Genomic DNA, 23,787 nt, shown 5'->3' on the forward strand with positions numbered 1-23,787 from the left:
CTGTGGGACACGGAGTCCTTTCCCCTCTGTTTCCTCCTCTGTTAAATGAGGGAGCTAAGACAGAGGATTTCTAAAGTCCCATCCTGCTTTATAACTCTATCACACTAAATAGAATAAAACCTACATTGTAAAATCCACCTTCTTATATGATCATTTTGGTTATACTCTGGATCTCATCAGGTGTCCCTTGTACATATACATCAAGCAAATCTCTCTCATCTTAACATCCTCTATTCACCAGAGAAACACAGGGGTTTCACTATACTACATAAAATATTACAACATTCCTTTTTACCTTGGCAGGTTAAAAACATACCAGAAAATCAATGACTATATGTATACATATTATTATCTCTCTTCAAACAATCTCATGAAGGACAAAAAAATCTCGATGGCATCAGAAATCTTCAGAACACCAAAAACAGTGGCAGATTAACACTTTATAAGTGATTAAGCTGTGAATGATTTTTTTTCACTATAAAATCAATTTTAAATCAAATTACTTTTTCAAATATGACTTGAGATTTTTAAAAATTTAATTATTAAGTATTAAAAGGTATTATTAGGTAATTATTCTATTAATTTATGAAAATGTAGGTCCCTATCTGAAAATAAACAAAATACTGTTCAACCTCAGCTCTCTCCAATGCAAACAGTTCCAACTCCCGTGCTTCATAAAAAGAAATAAGAAATTAAAACTACCCCCCAAAAACCCCACAAGGCTGAGAACAGGGAAAATAAATCACACAGGATGTGTAGTGTATTAAATAAACAATATTAACATAATTCAGTGTTTTAAAAATAAAACTTACAGCAATTCCTGCACCAGATTCTCTGTTGTTTTTACAATTTTAGCAAAATCAGATGATCTATGGCTCATTTCTGTTGGAAGTAGGAAAAAGTAGAAGAAACTTTGATAAACAACACACAAATGAAAGATTCCAGCTACAATACATCTTTAAGTATGGAAAAACTAGATTGTTTCTAGGTAGATGCAAGTTTCAAACCTGAAAAGTCTCACAAAATACAGGAATCTTACCAAGAACACTGATTCCAAGTCCTTTGTAGTCTAACAACTCCTTCTGTGCTTCTAGCAATACCTGTAGGAAAAAAGAAAATTACTTCATAATAGCATTTGTATTACCCATCTCTAAATCAGGTAACATAGACCCTAAGGACCCACAAATAGAAGCAGACACACAAAATATTAACAAATCTGGTTCAGATAAAAAAGAATATAGCTCACAAGGGGTTATGTCTAAATAGTGTATATGTGGTAGGGAGGAAAGGGAATGCCTGAGATGGGTATTTTTAATCAAGGAATAAATGGCTATAGAAAGGTAAGGCATAAGATAAGGTATGCTGGCAAATGTTTAACAATTAGCTCTCCAAAAAATGTTTATTTAAAAATTTAACTTTCATTATTAACATTTTCTCCATCACTTTAAGTCTGTACAATCAAGAAAACAATATATCACACCCTTATTTATAGCACTTGTTGATTTCTGCATTGTAATTGGGTGGCTAGATGGTGCAGTGGATAGAGTGCCAGGCCTGGAGTCAGGAAGACACATTTCCTGAGTTCAAATTTGGCCTCAGACACTTACTAGCTGTGTAACCTTGGGCATGTCATGTAACTGTTTGTCTCAGTTTCCTCATCATTAAAATGAGCTGGAGAAGGAGATGGCAAACCACTCTAGGATCTTGACCAAGAAAACCTTCCAAATGGGGTCATAAAGAGTTGGACACAACTGAAAAATGACTGAACAATAGCAATGAGTTAGAAGTGCTCATACTGAAAATTTAACAATCAATTCCAGCCTATCTGAGTTGGCTCCAGAATACCCTTGGATTATGACCAAGTTGGTCTTAATGTCCAGAAGCTCACCCTTCCCGCTTTATCCTAACTGATTATCCCTTCAATTTATAGGCGTTAGAACCTGAAAGAACTTTGGGGAATCATCTTTTAAAACTTTCCCAAAGCCACTGAACAATTTCAGTTAAACTGAGAGAAATTTAAAGACGTAAAAAAATAAGACTTGATTTTATACATGATATGGGGGATGCGGGGGTACTTTTTAACAGAAATCACATAATAGAAATACATTCCAAAAATATTGACAGGCAGGTAAACTTGGAGCAAAAAACTCCACTCTACAGCAAAAAAAAAAAAAAAACAACTTTACTAATTGCTTACATGCAGTATCTGCCTCCTCTACTTTGGAGTTCACCAGGGTCCATTTGCCACATAACGTAGTTGATGACACAAGAAACAAAGGCACTGGCTGGTGATAGAAAGTGCTGATCTAACTAAACTATCATGGAGGCATCCCAGCCACAGGCTGAAGGAGGAGATAGTTTTCCTGCTGACCAGCTCTGTTTCTGCTTATGCAATTCACCCAAAAGTTAAAATTTTAATTCTAAGATGAGATTGATGCAATAGTTCTCCTAAGGCATGAATTCAGTTAGATATTAACTACGATTTTGTTGTTTTGTTTTGTTTTGTTTAAACAAACTGCCAAGTCAATACTTTTTAAAAACTCCTATAGATGTTTGTTAAATTTCGGATAGGAGTAATTGAGGAAAAAAAAAAAAAACAATCCATGCTTTATTCACTGGGATATACTGGTTAAAGACTTCCATTCTAAAATGTAAAAGTAATTCACAATTCTCCCAGAGCAAAACTAAAACGCATCATCCAATCAAGTGGGATGTGGTTTCTGCATCTGTAAAAAAAGAAGTGGTTGGATTAGATACAGCCAAGTATGACGTGGTGGAAAGAACACTGTTATGGGGGTCAAGGGACTTGAGTGCAAGTCAAAGCTTTGAGGCCTGCTAGCTGAGTGGCTTTGAGTGAGTTATGCCCCCTCACTGAAACCTCAAGTTTACTTATTTGTAAAATGAGAGGATTAGACAATTTCTAGCTCTATCCTTAGAATGCTGATATACCAGAAGGAACACTGACACTGGAGTCGGAAGATCTGGGTTCAAATCTCAGCTCAAACATTTACAACCTGTGTAGTCTTGGGCAAGTTCCTAATATGTAAATTAAGGGAACTTAACTGAGGTCCCTTCTAGTTCTGAATCTATCTTGAATGATCTAAGAGTAACTGCTTCAGTAATCTACTTTATTTTGGATCTTTAATGTTGCTTACAAGAGACAAATTAAAAATAATTACCAAAGTAAACCTGATATATTTTTAGGATGTAAATACAGCAAAAGGGGAGACAGGACGGCATAATGGGTAGCGTCGAGCCTTTTAGGTGTGGATCCTTCATGACCTTGGGAAAGTCACTTAACTTCATCTACATTGGGGAAAGGAGTTTCCAAACCAAGAGTTCCCTACACAGGTAAGATCATAGGTCTCCAGGGTTGGGGAAACTGTGGCCTCAAGGCCACATGTGGCATTCTAGGTCCTTGGATGCTGCCTTTTGACTAAGTCCAAGTTTTACATAACAAATCCTTTTATTAAGGGGATTTGTTCTGTGAAGCTTGGATTCTGTCAAAGGGGCTGCACTTGAGGACCTAGAGGGCCACATGTGGCCTTGAGGCCAAAGGTTCCTCACCCCTGGCTCTAGACCAAAAAAAGAAAAAAAAAAGCCAAGGACAACAACAAAACTAACTGCACTAAAGCAACCAGAAGCCATGAGACTTATGACCTCTCTTCATAAAGACTACAAAAAACACACATAAGCACACAGACCCCCCCCCCTTACAGGTTCAACTTCTTTCTGTGGGAGCTCAACCATGCAAATAAAAGCAGTTACTCAGGATAGCATGGTGAGAAGAACACGGTGTTCAAATTCCAAATCTGCTAACTATCCTTGTGACTTTTATCTCTCTGGACCTCAGTTTTCTCATCTGCAAAATGAGTGAGCTGGACATCGTGATGTCTAAGGTCCATTCTAGCCCTAATGACCTAAAACTCTCAGATGGACCACTAATCCCTCTGTCTCACCTAGGTCAAGGAGGCACATACCCCTCTATCACTTAGGACCTGAAGTATGTGAAAGATTAAAAGGAAGTTATTAATTCCTGAAATTCAGCGTTTTTCTAGCTTCATCATGAGGAATGAGGATGACCCCTGGACTCTCAAGGACTATGCTGATAGAACAGAAATTCTGGTAGGTCCTACCAAGCTGGAAAGTATTCCAGTTCAGACTCAAACTATTATCCAAGGCCCAGACTAGGACCAAAAAGTAATGAATTTTTCAGATATAGCAAACTCTCAGACCATCTAGTAACTTACAGGGTGATGGTAATCTATGTCAATGGAATGTTTACTCATACCGTTTAAATCACAGATCCTTGAATCTGTGATCCATAGCTCTAAATCTATGCTCATATGAGCCTAAGTATTTCTACAGCTAAGCCCTTTTCTTATAATGTTAAAATTCTGGTAGTAATTACACAAGTAAAATATTAAGTCTGTTACACAAATAACTCCCTGGCACTAAGTCACGCCCCACTCAATAAAAAGGTTGCAAAAACTTTCGACATAAAAATTAATAAGTACAGGAGTCTGGCAGAGGAACTAAAGGTAACATAAAAACTAAGGAATAAAGTAAAGTCTTATCTCAGCCACAGGGATGGTTTATCATTCACTAGATGGACATCATCTCTGAGGAAACTCTCTGTGCTCAAATTCTCTTTTCTTTCAAAACTGAGGGTCTCTTTTGTATCTATAACACTACAAAGCTGTGTTTTTATCTGTCATAGCATTAGATCTTGTGGCACATGGGAGAGGAATGCTTCATAGCCGGGGCCTCAACCTCAGATTTAACAATGAAAACAACTATCACTATTCAACTACCGAACAGGAGTGTTACAATGCCTCAGCAGGCTTAATATCAACTATGATACTGCAAAAGTTAGCTTTTTCTTCAGATAATGCATTTTTCACCAAAAAAATTAAAAACTCTTAAATTTTAATTTTGAATTGATATTATTCCTTACTTTTTTGTGTCTTATTTTTCATGCCTTAAAAAAAAAAGTATGGACTTGGGCAAGACTCACATACGATAGGTGGCAGTTGAGTTTCAGATCCAAAATGATTAAGAAATCAGAGATCCCCTGGAGTATTTGAGAATAAGAATGTACTTCATTTGTAGGTGGAAGCAACAAGGGCCACTCAGCACCTCCAAGGGCTCAATTAAGAATTTTTGTCCCAACAATAGATTAAGCAACGGGCTAAATTCCATTTTACTTAGATTATAATATTGGAACTCATTGGGTTTGGCACCAGAGATTGCCAATCAGAGACTGCTGCTTTTTTCTTTTTCTTTCTTCCTTTCCTTCTTCCTTCCTTCCTTTTTTTTGGGGGGGGGGGGGGGGGCTGAACCAGTGATTTAGACAATTTAATTAGAGAAGCACCTTCACCAATGCTGTTAAGGCAGCTTTGGTTTCTCAGGGTTGCCCAGGGCACTGAGAGATTGTGATTTGCCCAGCCAGTCTGTCAGAGATGGGACTTGAATCCAGTCTTTCAAACTCCAAGGCCTCTTCTCTATCTCATCTGATTTAGAAAAAATAATAATCTAGCAAAAGCAGCAGCTTGTCTTTGGGCCCTTTAGCTGAAGAACCAGAAGCAGTTCTCTTAACAGTCCATGGAGTTCATTTGAGATTGGAAAGGGAAAGCAAAGCATTTTCTTCCTTCTTGACCAAGAGAAAACTTGTCTGTCTCATCATTGGGCAGTGTCTTATGGAGAAGGGAGCAGAGAGGGTGGACAGGATTTCCCTCTGGAAATCTTCCAGATTCCAGATCCCTTGAATTCCATTGCAAAGAAAAAGTGGTTGAACCCTTCCACTACTTCACGCCCCTCCGCCCCCGGGCCTCCCCTCTGAGACTACCAACAATTATAACAAGTGTCGTTTGCACATGGTCTCCCCTCCCCTCACAGAAGGCAGGAACTGAGTTTCTTAGCGCTTAGCACAGCGCCTGGCACGTGGTGAGCACTTGATAAATACTCAAAAGACTGACTGATTGACTGACTCGGGATGAAAAGAGAGAGGAAAAGTGCGCTGGCAACCCATCCCCAGATCAGAGTGGTGAGTGATGGGATAGAGCGCTGGCCTTGGACAGAATCAGGTGCGAACCTCACCTGTGCCACTTACTAACAGGTGACCCTGGGAGGAGCTTACTGAGAAACCAGAGAGCTGGATTGGAGGAGCTCTCCTTCCACCTCTATGATTTCTTCGCCCCCCCCCATCACTCATCAGCCCCGCCCCCCCCCAAGCCCACAGAGACATGTATGCGATGCCTGGAGGCTGTCCTAGGTCAGCCTGGGCTGGGGAGTTCCGGGGTGGGGGGCTGCTGCAGATAGCTCTGCCAGGCGCAGACTGCACGCCCGGGCAGGGCACGGAGCCCTGGCAACGAGTCAAACAAGGGGCCGTGAGGCGGTTCTGCACCATCGCTTGAGTTGCTACGGCGCCAACCAGACCTTGGCAGTGGCCTTGACCGTGCCATCCTGGTTCCCGTGTGCATTTCAAATTCCCTTGGGCAAAGGCTCTACGGCTGCAAAAGGGGGAGTAACGGGGGGCTTAGTAGGGAACCCCGCTGCAGAAGGAGCTCCCGGCTGCAAAGGAAGAAAGATGCCAAGGAAGCCACAAAGCCGCCTCCCCCTAACGCTCCTACCACCTCCCCCGGTCCTTCCGCCCACCTGGGTGAGCGCCGGGCACTTACGGAACGGGGCAGTTTGGCAGGTCCCGGGCCGAAGTTGACCACCTGGCGCGGGGTGTCCATGGTGCTGAGCGCGGCGCTGGCGCAAGCCCGAGAGTCCCGGAAAAGAGAGAGAGAGAAAGCGCGCGGCGCGAGGATGCCAGCAGCTAGACCTCCTGCTGCCTAGTGCTGGTGCCCTCTCCGCGCCCCCAGCGCTCAGCTCGCGGCCCCACCGGCCCTGCTTTTTCATTGGCCCCCGTTGTCCACAGCCCTCGGCGGATTGGTGGGACCCGAGGCGGCTCGCAGTCTCATTGGCTAAAGATCCACGAGCTGGCAGCGTGATCGTTCCTCCTTCCATCGCCTCCGCTCGCGAGCCCTCGCTCGCTCTTTCAAGTTTCCAGCCCCTTTTCTATGCAAGGCAGGCTAGAGATTGCACCATCTGACAATGGCTAGGGGCGGTTCTGTTCTCATTCTCCTTTCTTTAGCTCCCAGACTGTTTCTCTGTACAAGAAAAAGACAGAGAGACTGGGGACTGTGAACTAAAGCTTAGTTTTGTTTTGTTTTGTTTTGTTTTTTTGAAAGGGGGAGTCATAGCTTGTGTTTGTCTAAGTCAATCAGCAAACATGCATTTATTAAGTGCTTGTTAAGCGTCATTCCCTTTGCTAAAAGCTGAGGATACAAAGAAAGGCAAAAAACACAGTCCCCCCCAAGGAGCTTACATTCTAATGAGAGAGCGCCCTTACAGACACAAGATCTTTGGCAGTGAGCTGTAGCCATGGCTAAATACTACAATTAACTTTACTAGGCTTTCGCCTGCCTTGGAGCTATCTTTTTCTTTGCTCTTTAAGAAGCTTGATACCTTCTGGAGTTTAGGAGAAGGGTCAATAGAGTTTTCATTGCAACCCTCATCTCTGGAAAAGTTGGGGAGGGAGAAGGGGCTGCAAGTGGAGGGCACTGTTGAGGTTCAGGGAACCATATGTTGAGGTTTAGGGGTTCTGGGACCCCGAAATAACAACATACGGGTCCTGCCCAAATGAATTCAACCCAAGCCTTCTTTCAACCAAAGACAAGGTTTATGAAAGGTCCGCCATATTGTCCAGACTCAAGGAATCTAAACATTTGTGATGCTCCTATTGATAAGCGTGTTAGAGTAAATCTCAGTTATTGGCTAGATTTTAAGAATCTGAGCACTTGACTAAACTCTTAGAGAATCTGAGCACCTTAATGGAGGCTAGATGGACCTTATATACAGAAAGACTGTGGGAGGGATCTAGGAGTGGCCAAGTAGTTTGGGGTGACTGTAGTAGTTAGGGAGGATCTTGATGGGGGTGGCCAGGAGGAGGGGTCTAGGGAGAATCTTCATGGGAGTGACTGGGATGTCCAGAATGAGGCCTAGATAGGATCAACAATGGGAAGTAGGTAGAGGCCATCAGAGGTAACAGACAGGTAATGAAGGGCTGGGCTAGGTTAAGGATAACAGAGAATTGGAAGATTGGACATAGGCTCGATAAAAGGCCTGTTGATAGGATTATAGCCTCAGGCAAACCCTAGAGACTTCCTTCGTCTAGTGGGAGTTCTAGGAGAGCCCAAAGTGGGGTTTTCTAGAGCCCAAAGACAAATGGGACCCAAATTCTTTTGGGGATAAGGGGCAAAGGTCTCAGCTTGGGCCCATACCGAATCAGCAACACTACACTGTCTCCTGGAGGGTGCTCCTTTTACAATTAATAAAGAGAAAACTGATTCTAAAAGTCTTGCTTTGGGGCCCAGAATGTAAACTTGTGCTAAATTCACTCTGATTTCTTAATGAAGAAATAATTTTTAAAAATTTTTAATTTTCTTTGCTATTCTTAATAACAATAGCTAACATTTATATAGTGCAAATGTATCTCATTTGATCCTTCTGTGAGGAACGACCCTGTGAGGTAGGTGCTATTATTAACCCTATTTTACAAATGAGGAAATCGAAGCCCCAGAAAACTAAAATGACTTGCCCAGGGTCACACAGCTAATAAGCTGCTGAGGCAGGATTTGAATGTGGATTTTCCTGACTCCAAGTTCACTGCTCTACCAAAAATAGGAAAACCACAATAGACTTGTTGAATAATTTAGCTAGCTTATGCATATACCTTTAAAGGCTATGCAATCAAATCTATCATGAGGAAGCTCTCAAGATAAAGTTTTGTAACTGTTGTTGACCTTTTTTCCCCTTTTTATTGCATTTTCTGTCATCTATCTTTGACCCAGTCTGCTCCACCAGAAATGCAGTTGCAAATCAAAATGGAGGAAGAAGCAGTAGTGAATGATTGAGTAATTCTGTTGAACTGAATAAGTATGGACAACTACTAAGCTTTGCTGCAATTTGGTAACTCCAAGGGTAGATATTTGAGAGAGAACAGTGCTTTTGAGGAAAAGTTACAGCACCTGGAACATGTGGTCACTTTAAGTACAACTGGGCTATTACTCAATTTCTAATTAATACTTGTCCTAACAATATGTCGCCAAGATATTTAGGTTTAATAATGGATTTTAGGTTGATGTTACTGAAGACAAGATTACTTAATGCAGACCTCAACTGATTCAATCTCCTTGATAACTAAGCAAATTCTCTAATTTTTAAACTAACTTGCCAACTAGTCAAACTCTAACTTTCACCAAACTCTCCAAAATTCGATGGATGGCTGAGAGAGAGGCAGAGTGGAACAGAGGTGGTTTGTGCAAAGTTGTTGGGGAGTGGGGTATGTCAGTTTCTCAAATTTAAAGGGTTAAAAGAAGCTGGAGTTGTCAACTGGTGTTATCTTAGTACTTTTAGGCATGCCTACAACCTTAAATTTCTGCAATGAGACCTTTGTACAAAGCAGGTCACAAATTACTGCCACAGGGACTTTGGAGCAGAAGATTGCATCCTACAAATATGGGAAATGTAAACAGATAAAAAATTAAACATTTTTTTTTTGAGATCAGATATCCCTCTTGCCCACATAGGAAGTACTTATGGGCTGATCCCATTATTGATTGACACAGGAGCTTTGACCTGCTCCATTTTCAACCTGGGAAGATGAAGAGCCCTAAGTCTGGTGGCCCTGGCTTGGGGGCTCACCATATTAATCATCAGATTTAGTGCAGACACACTTAACCCACTGTAACAGAGAACTCTCATGCTCAAGATGCACCAGCTTTGCACGTAAGTACTTAATAAATGATTTATTCATTCTTTCATTTCAGCCTCAGCCTCCCTCAGTAGCAGAGATTACAGGCATGAGCTACCATGCCTGGCAGAAATTAATTCTTATACTGCTGCATGAGCCTTCTTTAACTATAGCATGAGAAAGTCAAAAGAAAACTAGATCTAAAATCAAAAGACAGGTTCAAATCCTGGCTAAACTGTGTAACCTTAGACAAATTACTCCTCCTCTGGTCCTCAGTTTCTTCATCTGTAAAATGGTGGGTGGGACTAGACTGCTTCTTAAATTGTAGGGTGTGACCTCGTATGGGGTCATGTAACTGAATGTGGGGGTCGCAAAAAATTTGGCAACAGTAAAAGGTTTCTGAATGGTGTAATGACCAAAAATTAATTCAAAATCAAATGTATAATGAATCTGTGGTGTTTCTGGCAGCACTTGCCCCCGTTGCATCACCAACTTCACTGCAGCCTTGGTTCTGAACACACAACATGTGCACTTTGCACTGCCCTCAGGCTACACAACACCAAGAAACACTGCCAGAAACACCTCGGCTCAGATTTGAGACTACTGTATGTTATGATTTGCAGTGTTTTTACTGCATATACAAAGTTTTCTGCTCTTACAGAAACATAATAGTTTAATCATGGAAAATAAAGACTTTTAATATTTTTCTACCATCATTCCTTAGCATATAAGTATCAAATCAGTATATCTTTGGATTGTATTATGTTAGAATGTTTGATTTTTAAAATTGCTGTTATCTCCTTCTTTTACAGAAACATAAATGTTTAATTGAAGCAAATAAAGACAAAGGCCTTTCAATAATATTTTCTTCATCATCACCACTGTATGTGTATGTAAATGTGAACATCAGCTTTTTCATTAAGCACTAACAAATGTAATTTCATAAACTAAAGCTAGTATTTATTTGAGAAATTATTAGCAATATTTATTTATATTTTAGGACAAAAATATTATTCAGTTATGGATAAGTGGCTAAATTTAGACAGAAAAGGTAAAAATACTAATGACAATGTGGCAGTCTTCGCTACCAGATTGGAGTACACCTAAATTGACAGGAAAAAGAATCATTTTTGCAATATGGATTTACTTCTAATAATAATGATGATGTGGAAAAACCTCTTTGCTTAATTTGTAATGAAGTTTGGCTGCAGAGAGCATGAAACCAGCCAAACTAAAACAACATCTTAATAGCAAGAAGCATGCAGCGTACCACGATAAGCCAAAGGAATATTTTGAAAGACTTTTGAAATCTTCAAACAAAGAAAAAGGCGCACAAGAGGAGAAGATTCATATCTTAAAGTCGATGAATTTCTCATAAATGAAGGTTTACAATGGAAAAATTGCATCGGAATCTGTGCAGATGGTGCTGGAGCAATGATGGGTAAGAATGTTGGATTTGTAGCAAAAGTTAAAGCTGGTGGCAATGAACATATATCACTTTTACTCACTGCATGATCCATCAGGAGGCACTTGTAGCCAAAAAAACAACACCAGAGTTAGACACGCTTCAAGATATTATCAAAATCATTCACTTCATTAAAAGCTGTGCCTTTAACAGTCATTTGTTTTCAAACCTTTGGAAAACATGAACCCGATGACAAAAGCTATCACTGCATGTAGAAGTAAGGTGGCTCTCAAGAGGGTGAAGTTTAAACAGGTTACTGAAACTGAAAGATGAAGTTGTTATATTTTTGACTGAGCAGAAATCCAATTTTGTTAGTTTTTTTCATAATTATTTATGACTTCAAAACCGTTATTTGTCAGATATTTTTGAACAACTCAATGATCTGAAAGTGTCACTTCAAGGAAAAAATTGTGACATACTTATGTTAAAAGATGAAATTGAAAGTTTTACTAAAAAAGTTAACATATGGAAGAATAGGGTAGAAAATGGTTCTTTAGAAATGTTTATAGCCACAGATGATTTTATAATTGAAAATAGCCTCCCCAAAGATTTAATTGTAAGTTATAATTGACCATCTGAAGTGCCCGGAGACACAGTTTCAGAAATACTTCCTTTCACATTTTGATTCTAAAAAAATAAGTTGGGTTCATAAACCGTACTCAGCTGAAAGAAAAAACATCAGGTCTGCCATTAAAAGTTAAAGAAGAATTTGCCAAGTTATCAAGCAACACAGGTTTAAAACTTGAGTTTCCTAAAAAAATCATTACATGAATTTTGGCTTGGGATGAGGACAGAATTTCCAGCAATTTCTGAAATGGCCCTAAACATACTTCTGCCATGTACTATATATTTATGCAAAGCAGCATTCTCAGCATTGATGATTTTAAAAATCAAAATATCAATAACTCTGAAAAACATTGAAGGTGCTCTGTGTCTTACAGTATCAGATATTCTGCCAAGACTTAATTCTTTATGTAAAAATAAATAAGCACATCCATCTCATTAGTATGTAAATTTGCTTTCATCTTTATTAAATGGTAAGATTATATGTATACCAAAGAATTGTTTTGAAATCAATTTCTTTATTATCATTAAATGTTTGATTTGTATACCTATTTTATAAAAATTTCTCAGGCGAAAAGGACTCACGAATGGAAAAAAGTTTAAGAAGCTCTGATCTAAGCTACCTTCTAGCTCTAAATCTAAGATCTTATAATCCTTTCAAAGGGAGATTCTTGATAAAGCAGAATGAGTAAGGTGCAATGGACCTAGAAAGATAGACCGGCATCAGATTGCAAAGGATTTTAAATGCCAATGAGAGAATTTATATTTTATCTTAGATATAAAGAGTACCAGCTACTGGATACGGAAATAATATGGTTAGACATGCACTATAGCAATACTGCTTTGACAGCTATGGGAAGGATGGATTGAAAAGGGGAACGACTTGAAGCAGGGAAACCAATTAAGAGGCTATTGCAGAGCAGTTAAGTGCCGTAGTGGATAGAGCACTGGCCCTGGAATCAAGTTTAAATATGGCCTCAGACACTTACTACCTGTGTGACCTTGAGCAAGTCACTTACCCCCAATTGATGCACTTTACACCCAAAAAATGTTATTGCAAGTCTAGATCAGGGGTTCTTTTTGGGGGGGGGGGGGCTGGGCAATGGGGTTAAGTGACTTGCCCAGGGTCACACAGCTAGTAAGCGTTATGTGTCTGAGGCCGGATTTGAACTCAAGTCCTCCTGAATCCAGGGCTGGTGTTCTATCTACTGTGCCACCTAGCTGCCTAAGATCAGGGATTCTTAATCTATGGTCTGTAAACTTTAAAAAAAAAATTTTTGATAATTAGTTCAATATAATTGAGATTTTTTTGTAATCCTATGTATTCCATTTTATGCATTTAAAAGCATGATTCTGAGAAGAGATCCATAAGCTTCACCAGACTTCCAAATGAGTGGATGACACAAAAAAGGTTAGGATCTCCTGGTCTAGGTGAAAAGTGATGAAGGAAAGTCTGGATGACCATATCTCATGTATGTTACTTTTTAGGTATAGATTTCAGTAAACAGCGACTGATATCCTTTCCAACTCTAAAATTCTGTGATCCTATGAAAGAACTGGCATAGAAATTCGCAGCACTGCCATGTGGAATCTTTGAGCAACTGCTTATGACAGCCATGTGTCCAGGTTCTGTGGCATAGATCTAATCCCAGGGGTTAAAAGGAAAGGTTTCAAGACTACAAAAGTATTATAGCTGGGGCCCATATATGACCATTACCTCAATTTGGGGGTCCAATGAAAGGGATGATTCCCTGTACAGTGCTAGGGGAACAGCTCCAATATCCAATTTCCATCATTAAGTTCACTCATGTCATTTCATTCCTGACTCAGCTACTAAGAATGCCTCCATTTGCTCTGTTCTCCTAGACTCTTATCTGTTGTCGGAGGCTTGCTTCTGATAGGAAGGGCTTTTATATATTTCCACTAGCTTCCCCTTTCAACACTCAGACTCACATGGTCCAAAACTTTAGGACAGTTTTATTTGCAAAGTAAAGAACTCAAAGCTGTCACTGGTCCTGGAGTCAGGAAGATAAGTTCAAATCCAGCCTCAAACACTTATTAGCAGCTGTGTTACCCTGAGAGAATTAGAACAGCAAGTGGTAAGGTAGTGGGAATTGAGTGAACCACACTGATTTCCATCTTGTGACTCAATTCTGTAGACAAGATAAAATGCTTGGGAGTCTACCTGCCAAGACAAACCCAGAAACTACATGAACATAATTACAGAACAGTTTTCATAAAAATAAAGTCAGGCCTAAACAATTGGGAAAATATTAATTGCTCATAGGTAGGCAGACCAAATATATTAAAAATTGCAATTCTACCTAAATTAATGTACTTATTCAGTGTCATACCAAACTACCAAAAAATTATTTTATAGGGTCAGAAAAATAACAATAAAATTACTCTGGAAGAACAAAAAGTCAAAAATATCAAGGGAATTAGTGAAAAAAAATGTGGAGGAAGGTGACTTAGCCATAACAGAGCTCAAACAGAATTTCAAAGCAGTTATCATCAAAACAATCTGATACTGGCTAAGAAACAGAGTGGTGGATCAGTGAAATGATTAGGTATACAATACATAGTAGTAAATGACCATAGTAATCTAGTATTTGATAAATGCAAAGATCCAAGCTTTTTGGACAAGAACTCACTATTTGACAAAAACTGCTGGGAAAACTGGAAAATAGTTTGTCAGAAAGTAAATATAGACCAACATTTCACACTATATACCAGCATAAGGTCAAAATGGATACATGATTTAGATATAAAGGGTAATATCATAAGCAAATCAGGGAAGCATGAAATAGTTTACTTGTCAGATGTATGGATAAAGGAAGAATTTATTACCAAACAAGAAACAGAGAGCATTGCAGGATGTAAAATAGATCATTTTGATTACATTAACTTAAAAAAGGTTTGCACAAGCAAAATCAATGCAGCCAAGATTAGAAGTAAGGAAGAGGGGCAGCTAGGTGGCGCAGTGGATAGAGCACCTGCCCTGAAGTCAGGAGGACCTGAGTTCAAATCCAGCCTCAGACACATAACACTTACTAGCTGTGTGACCCTGGGCAGGTCACTTAACCCCATTGCCTAACAAAAACAAACATACAAACAAAAAAAAAATAAAAAGATAGTTGGACTTACTTCATTGTCCTGAGTCAAGTATACCACCAGGTAAAAATAATCATTAAATTGCATACATAACAGTAACCAGACAATTGATAATACTGAGTGATGGATCAAAATAAGCCCAATTCTCTCCAACACTCTATTATATGTATGTATGTGTATGTATATATATGCGTGTGTGTATGTGTATAGTACATATATATATAAATATGTATATACACACACACACACACTATAAGGCTTAAGAAAAATAAAACAATAGATGATAACATCATTTTTCTGCGTCAGTGTTCCCTAAAATTGTATTGGTTGGCTACTTCATTTTTTTAGTGTTTGCTTTTTTCTTTTTTTTAATGATTTCATCACTGCAGGGAATTCCCCCTACAGAAGTCCCCTCTACTGAAACAGGTCAACAATTCTTTGTAATTTGTTGTCTTATACACCTGTCTGGGACACTGAGAAGTTGGTCCACAGTCACACAAGAAGTATGTATCTGAGGCAGGATTTGAACCTGGGTCATCCTGACTCCAAGCATGGTCCTGTATCGACAATACCATGATAACTCTCTAACTACTCTTACCTCTAAGAAATATGGAGCTGGAAGGAGACTTAGGTACAATCTAGTCAAATGCTCTTATCACCTTCAATTTATTGATAAAGAAGCCGAGCCCCAGAGAAGTTAGAAAACTTGCTCAGGTTCACACAATGGCCTAGTTACTTTTGCTTTCTCCTTTCTCAAATAATCAGGTTTATGTGTTATATCTCCCCACTAGAATATAAGTCCCCAAAGTGCTGGGACTGTTTCTCATTTTGTCTTTGTAACACAATCTAAAATAGTGTCCTGTATTTACTGGGTTGAATTAGAATACACACAACAATCCAAGTCTCTTTATCCTACTTAGTCAATGTTCTTTCTACTGTCCCGTTTTACACAAGGGAAAGACAAGGTCTGGTTGTGATTTACCTAAACCCACAGGCATTAATGATTAATCTTGACAGAAATCCCTAAGTGTCTGAATAACCCAGAAAAACCATTGCATTTTGTCTGAGGCATGCTGCCCCAGCTGTAGTGATTTAAAGCAAAATGACTGCAATCTTTTCAAAGGAATCCATGCTACAAAGAAATAGAAAAAACAAAAGTACAAAATTCTACAGGATAAAATTTAATGCAGCATATTAAGTGTTTGAGGAGAGGAAAATGCAGGAAAATACATGCCTTACCTTGCCCTGAACTTTTTACAAGACTGCCACTCCCTTCATAAAATAAGCAATCATTTTATCTCACTGAGTAGAGCATTCCTCTTTGAATGAATATTAGTGGGCGGGATAAAATAAATCTCTATTTGACATTTCAATTGACAGACTCACAGACACTCCTACTCTCCCTATTCCTGGGGCTAAAGGATAGAGTAGTAGAGTCAGGGAATGATGCATTCAAATCCTGCTTCAGACATTTCTAGCTGTGTGACCTGAGCAAATCAAGCCTCCGTGTCTTTCAAATGGGAATAAGTGTTGTGAGTATTATATGAAATAATGCACATAAAGCGCTGTGCAGGTCTTGAAGCTCTCTATAAATGTCAGCCACCATGATTCTTGATGTTGGCTCCACATCCTAAGTACCTTTGGCTATAGGCTGCCTCCTGCCTCACGCTTTCTCCTGCAGCTTTTACATAACCTCATTTTTCTCATCATTTCTTTTTTTCTTTCTTTTCTTTCTTTTTCTTTTTTTCTTTCTTTCTTTTTTTTTTTTTTGGCTAGGCAATGGGGTTAAGTGACTTGCCCAGGGTCACACATGTAGTAAGTATTGAGTATCTGAAGCTGGATTTGAACTCAGGTCCTCCTGACTCCAGAGCCAGTGCTCTATCCACCACACCACCTAACTGCCCCAACCTCACTTTTCTCTATGCTTCATCTCCAAATCGGTCATGCCCACTACTTTTCCATGCTTAACAATTATTAGCAACATTAGCTCTGTTTCACCAATATTAGCATCATTATAGATGTCTCACTATTTATTATAAATGATCAGGAAGAAGAAAGTAAAATGTATATGGAAGAAAGGTAGAATGTCTAGTGACTAGAGTGGTCCACAGAGTCAGGACACACCCTGATTTCAAGCCCTGCTTATGGTTTGAACTGGCTCAATGAACTTAGTCAAGTCACAACCTCATAGTCCCCACGCAACTCTCTAAGGCTCTGCCATATGCAATAGCTGCCTGTGTGTATTGGAAGGGGGAATTTCCTAATGGAGAATTCCCAGCACTAAAGAAATCACAGTTTCTCTCCCCCTAAAATATTTATTCTGGAATTATGATTACAGAAAACGGAGGAGACCAACAGATTACAGCACAGAATCTAGATGTATGGTTGTGATATGTGGGAGGCAGGTGGCCCTGTTGGTAGGCTCTTCTTTCCTTTCTTCACCCAGACTTATCATTTAAGATGTTTACAGGCTTTTAGTCTTAATGAGATATAATACATTATCCCTGATTGTCTGGAGCTACTGTGATAGTTTTTGCAAGCACTAGAAAAAAGACTTCAAAAGTCTTCATATAAGAGACTAGGACTGAAGAAGCTTCACAGTTAAAAGTACAGGAGGTGGCAGGCTTGGGAATGGGGAAGGAAGAAAGGGCACTTTTCTTCTACCCCTTGCTTCTTCCAAACACTCAGCAACCCTTTCAATTTATCTTGATGGTTTAGTCAGGGCATAGAGTCATTCAAGTGAGATAAGCATCAGAAATAGGGTCAGATGCCAGTTATGAACTAAAAGTTAGACCAATTTAACTATGGAGGGCAGCTAGGTGGTGCAGTGGGTAGATAGCTGGACTTGGAGTCAGGAAGACCTGAGTTCAAATACTGATTCAGACACTTAACTGGCTGTGTGACTCTGGGCAAGTCATTTAACCTCTGTTTGCTCCAGTTTCCTCAACTGTAAAATGAGAATAATCACAGCACTTACCTCACAGGATTGCTCTGAAGATCAAATGAAATATATAAAGCACTTTGCAAATCTTAAAGCCCTGTACAGTGTATCTCAAAAGTCTTAGTGTAGTTTTAAGTTATTAAGGCTTAAATGCTAGTTATTATTAATAAGGTCCTAAGCTTTTGCCAGTTAGGTCTCTTCCTCTGCCCAGTGATCCTACATCAACTCCAAACAAGCTATGGGGATTCTGGGATGATGTGCTGCTGTGCTCCCTCCTATTATTACAGCCCAGGCTGGTAAACCATTTGAATGAACAGATGCCAGCCAAGGAGAATTCCAAATAATTCTTTTTTTAAAAAGATAACAATAATAATAATAATAACTAACATTTATATAAGGCTTGTACAGCACTTTACATATCTCATTGATTCTCACAACATCTCTGGGAAGTGGGTGCTCTTATTTTCTCCATTTCACAGATTAGGAAACTGAGGCACTGAGTGGTTAAGTGATTTGCCCAGAGTCAAACAGTTAGTAAGTGTCTGAGGCAGGATTTGAACTGAGATCTTCTTGACTCCCAGTCCAGTGCTCTCCCTACTATACTACCTAGTTGGCTTTGATTAACATTCTCTGATTAACAATGATTATTAACATTCATCATATATCAATGTGCTAGGTGGTCGTTTGTGGTTTTATAGTGCTTTTTTTTCTCAACTATGCCTTATCTCCTTATAGAATCAGATATAGTATCAATATAATAGTTTCAACTTTATAATCATTATATCTTTGTTGTCAAAATCCCACATGACCTTCATTAATAGAGTATCCATTTCTCTATGGGATTTATTATAACCTTAAAGCTAATGGAGGAAATTGAGCTACTACAGTGCTCAAAGCAACATCAAACATACTACATGTAACTATATTTTATATATTTAATTGAATCAACAACAAAGTACTCTGTCTGCCCCTTCCCCTCATGACAGATTTGAGTTACTGAGGTCATTAGTAACTTCTCACTTCAGGAAATGGTGCTATAAAAGTCACTAACATGTTCATACCCTTTTCCTTGGTTATACTACTACTTACTAGGCATGTATCCCAAAATATTTTTGGCAGTACTTTTGTGGTTAAAAAAAAACAAAACTGGAGGGGGCAGCTACGTGGCTCAGTGAATAGAGAACTAGCCCTGGAGTCAGGAGGACCTGAGTTCAAATCTGGCCTCATTCACTTGATGCTTACTGTGTGAGCCTGGGCAAGTCACTTAACCCCGACTGTCTAGCAAAAAACCAAAAACTGGAAATAAGATGCATTTTCATTGATTGGTAAATGACTGGAAAAAAGTGATATGTAGAAATAATGAAATATTATTACGCTCTTACAAAAAAATATGAAAGAAAGGGAAGGGGCAGCTAGGTGGCGCAGTGGATAGAGCTCTGGACTTGGAGTCAGGAGGACCTGAGTTCAAATCCATGAAGGACTTGCTAAGACCTTCCAAACAAAGGCAACATATACTATAATGCTTAGTGACTTTCATGCAAAGGTGGGGAAAGATGAGGATGGGAAAGGGTGTGTGTGTGTGTGTGTGTGTGTGTGTGTGTGTGTGTGTTTGTGTTTACGGAAAATTATGGTTTAGGGAGACGTAGTGAGAGAAAACAAAGGAAGATAGGAAGATTATGCAGAAACTTCATGTCTCACGAACATTTTCTTCAGGGAACAAATTGATAGGTGTTGGACATGGCAAGAACATAATAGATTATCTTTAAAAGACAGGGAAAAAAATTATCAAAGTGGGAGTTATCCCTGAGTCAGCTGTCTGTGTACAGTTAGATCATCAACTTGTCAGATGTAAGATCAGAATTAGTAAAAAGCATAAAGAAGAATTATAAGAAAAAGAGACATTATAATTGAAAATTTAGTCCTAAGCTATTTAGAAAATTGATCATCAAAAATGGGAAATGATCAACATAAATTACATTGATGCTCATTATAATAATTCCATGCAGAAATTGAACCAATGTAAATTAATTACTACAATAAGGATTCCAAAAAAAGCCTAGAAAGTACCTTAGTCAGCAATATATGATTTACTTGCAAAAAGGAGAAAGCTGTCTGCTGAAGGCAATGCAGAGTTAGAATAGAAACTCATTTATGAGGAGGATGATGGGTGATTATGAGCAGCATTGCCTCATAAAGCAAAGAGAAATGGTTTCAAGAAAGCTTGTCAAGACATCCAACTAAGCAAAGTCATCCCAAGGGCATTTAACAGTGAAACTTTGAGGGTGAGGGAGAATATGTAAGAAAAATGGAAGATTACTAAAAATTATTATAATGAATTGTTTTCTGTCAAAAATGGTGGAACCATCACACTTGGCCCTTAAAATCAGTCCCAGATGTGCTTATAGAGAAAGGGAAATGGCACTATACAGAACAGAGATGGGGAAAGCAGCTCAATGGCACCAATGCAAAGGAAATCCATAACTAATGTGACACAATTATGATGTTATTGAGGGACTAACAGAAGGTACCTGAAGGAGAGGAAGATTCCAAGGACATGGGAAAAATCTCAGATGCTATTAATACCAGAAAAGGGTGACTAAAAAAAATCAATAACTATATTGCTATTATTATTATATGTTATTAATTATATTGTATTATCAAACTATTATTTTATTAAATTAAATTATAAGTATAGTATTAAATATTAAATAAAACATGTCACTACATATAATACTAAAATGTTATGTTATTAGCTATATTATATTATTTAAAAGAAGCCTAAGAGGCCATCAGTGACTGTTGACTTATATGCCTACTCTCTCATCTGCACCAATACCTTATGAAAGCAATCTATACATGAATTGAGGATATCCTCATTCAGGGTTTTGTTAGGGAGCAAGTAGGCTTTCATACATGTCTTACTTAAGGTCACACAGATATTAAGTATAAATGAATCCCGAGGATTTGAATTCCAGAGCCAATCTGCTTTCCATTCTACCATGCTACTAACTTGGAGTTGAGGTCCCCCTTAAAAAAGAGGAAATACAATGGCAATTTTGGTAGCTTCTTATCACTTTAAAAGTAAACGTGTTATAAAAGTGAAGGAAAAGTGAATGTTAGAATCAACCACATAAAAATGAATCACATGAAATAAACTCAACTCCAAATTACAAATCTGAAAAATTAATGAAGGTTGACATCAATTTGTTTAAACTAACTGAACTATTGATATAGAATTATTAGGATAACATATACCGTGAGTAAGATAATGGTTCTTAGATTGTGATTTAAAGCTATCAAAATTGTAAATGTTCAGACAAGGAGCTGTAAGCATGAGGTCAGATAATCTTTAAGCATAAAGGAATAATGTAAATCTACTGCAGAGGGTAAGTTTAATATGTATGTTTAACACAGTGTCTGGAACACAGTAGGTACTTAATAAATGCTTATTGGCTAATTGAATGAATTGCTCCATAGTTAATGAAACAAACAAGGGGAGGCAGAGCCAAGATGGCTGAGTAAAAGCAGTGACTTGCTTGAGCTCTCCCCCAAGGCCCTCCAAATACCTGTAAAAAAATGACTCTAAACAAATTCTAGAGCAGCAGAACCCACAAAAAGACAGGGAAACAAATTTCTAGCCCAAGACAACCCGGATGCTTGATCAGAAAGGTCTATTGCACTGGGCAGGGAGCGGAACACAGTTCAGCAAGGGCACACAGGCAAAGACCAGGCCTCAGCGAACCTGGAGCAGACCTCAGAGGATTAAATTACAGGCAGCTGTGGCAGTTTCCAGACTTCTCAATCCACAGATGCCAAAGACAATTTAAAAGGTCAGTAGGAAAGGTCTGTGACTGTGGTGAAAGAGAAGTTTGGTTCCAGCCCCAGCGGGCACAGCCCCGGGGCAGCAGCTGTTTCCTGAGTTCTCTGCCCACATACAAAAGAGGAATCAAATGGCTGATCAGAGTGGGACTGCAGGGATCTCTTTGCTGGTCCTGAGGCAGGATTCTCTTGCTTTGCCCATGCTTAGATCTGGGTCACAGTTCTGGGTGGCAGTCCTGGGGCAACGAGGAGCGCTGGCGTGCTGGAGCTTGAAGTGGTGGTAGAGAGAGAATCCTCCTCACAGTTCCAAGGTAGAAAAGAATGCTTGTGGTCACTCATAGACCAGAGCACAGTCCAGGAAAGGAGTAAACACCTCGTCCTTGATCATACCACCTTGGATAAACTGAAAATTTACAGGTTCCTAGATATATCTCTGAAAACAGCTGCACAAAACTCCCAAAGCTTGGGACAGTACATTCTCCACACTGGAAGTAGACCCCTACCTTAACAAAGAGTTTAAAAGTTAAATTGGCTGGGAACATGAGCAAACTGCACAAAAAAAGTCAGACCATAGAATCTTTCTTTGATGACAAAGAAGATCAAAACATACAACCAGAAGAAGAAAACAAAGTCAAAGCTCCTACATCTAAAGCCTCCAACAAAAATATGAATCAGAACCAGGTCATGGAAAGCTCAAAAAGGATTTTGAGAAGCAAGGAAGAGAAGTAGAGGAAAAACTGGGAAGAGAAATGAGAGTGAAGCAAGAAAATCATGAAAAACAAGTCAACAGCTTGCTAAAGGAGACCCAAAAAAAAACTGAAGAAAATAACACCTTAAGAAAAAGCCTAATCCAAATGGCAAAAGAAATCCAAAAAGCCAATGAGGAGAAGAATGCCTTAAAAAGCACAGTTGGCCAGATGGAAAAGGAAGTCCAAAAGCTCACTGAAGAAAATGTTTCCTTAAAAATTAGAATGGAGGGGCAGCTAGGTGGTGCAGTGGATAGAGCACCGGCCCTGAAGTCAGGAAGACCTGAGTTCAAATCCGGCCTCAGACCAGACACTTGACACTTACTAGCTGTGTGACCCTGGGCAAGTCACTTACCTTCAATTGCCTTAAAGAAAAAATTAGAATGGAGCAAATGGGAGCTAGTGACTTTATGAGAAATCAAGACATTGTAAAACAAAACCAAAAGAATGAAGAAAATAGAAGACAATGTGAAATATCTAATTGGAAAAACAACTGACCTGGAAAATAGATCCAGGAGAAAAAAAAAATTTTTTTTTGTGAGGCAATTGGGGTTAAGTCACTTGCCCAGGGTCACACAGCTAGTAAGTGTCAAGTGTCTGGTCTGAGACCAGATTTGAACTCAGGCCCTCCTGACTCCAGGGAGAGTGCTCTATCCACTGCGCCACCTAGCTGCCCCAGGAGAAATAATTTAAAAATTATTGGACTATCTGAAAGCCATGGTCAAAAAAAGAGCCTAGACAAGGCTCTTTTCAAGAAATTATCAAGGAAAACTGCCTGAAAGAATCCACTGATCACCTCCTGAAAGAGATCCCCAAAGGAAAACTCCTAGGAATATTGTAGCCAAATGCCAGAGTTCCCAGGTCAAGGAGAAAATATTGTAAGCAGCCAGAAAGAAACAATTCAAGTATTGTAGAAACACAATCAGGATAGCACAAGATTTAGCAGTTTCTACATTAAGGGACCAGAGGGCTTGAAATATAATATTCCGGAGGGCAAAGGAGATAGGATTACAGCCAAGAATCACCTACCCAGAAAAACTGAGTATAATCCTTCAGGGGAAAAAATGGATATTCAGTGAAATAGAGGACTTTCAAGCATTCTTGATGAAAAGACCACAGCTGAATAGAAAATTTGACTTTCAAATACAAGACTCAAGAGAAGCATGAAGAGAAATTATAAGGGACTTATTAAGGTTGAACTGTTTACGTTCCTACATGGAAAGATGATATTTGTAACTCATGAGACCTTTGTCAGTATTAGGGTAGTGGGAGGGAAAATTATATGAATAGATAGATAGATAGATAGATAGATAGATAGATAGATAGATAGATAGAT

The 23,787-nt window shown here is 39.1% G+C and overlaps 1 protein-coding gene across 1 annotated transcript in view; it reads right to left on the reverse strand.

The window, feature by feature from the left end:
- Positions 1-6,826, reverse strand: part of LOC114026082 (phosphoserine aminotransferase) — a 38,743-nt gene extending 31,917 nt beyond the window's left edge. The window contains exons 1-3 of the mRNA XM_027839702.1: positions 6,681-6,826; positions 1,040-1,100; positions 813-882 (exon numbers count right to left, since the gene is read on the reverse strand). Of these exons, the coding sequence (XP_027695503.1) occupies positions 813-882; positions 1,040-1,100; positions 6,681-6,740 (191 nt within the window). The 5' untranslated portion in view covers positions 6,741-6,826. The remainder of the gene's footprint in view (positions 1-812; positions 883-1,039; positions 1,101-6,680) is intronic.
- Positions 6,827-23,787: the final 16,961 nt, after the last annotated feature.

This window comes from Vombatus ursinus, unplaced genomic scaffold (genome assembly GCF_900497805.2).
Source record: "Vombatus ursinus unplaced genomic scaffold, bare-nosed wombat genome assembly UNPS02014832.1, whole genome shotgun sequence".
NCBI classification, from domain to species: Eukaryota; Metazoa; Chordata; class Mammalia; order Diprotodontia; family Vombatidae; genus Vombatus; species Vombatus ursinus.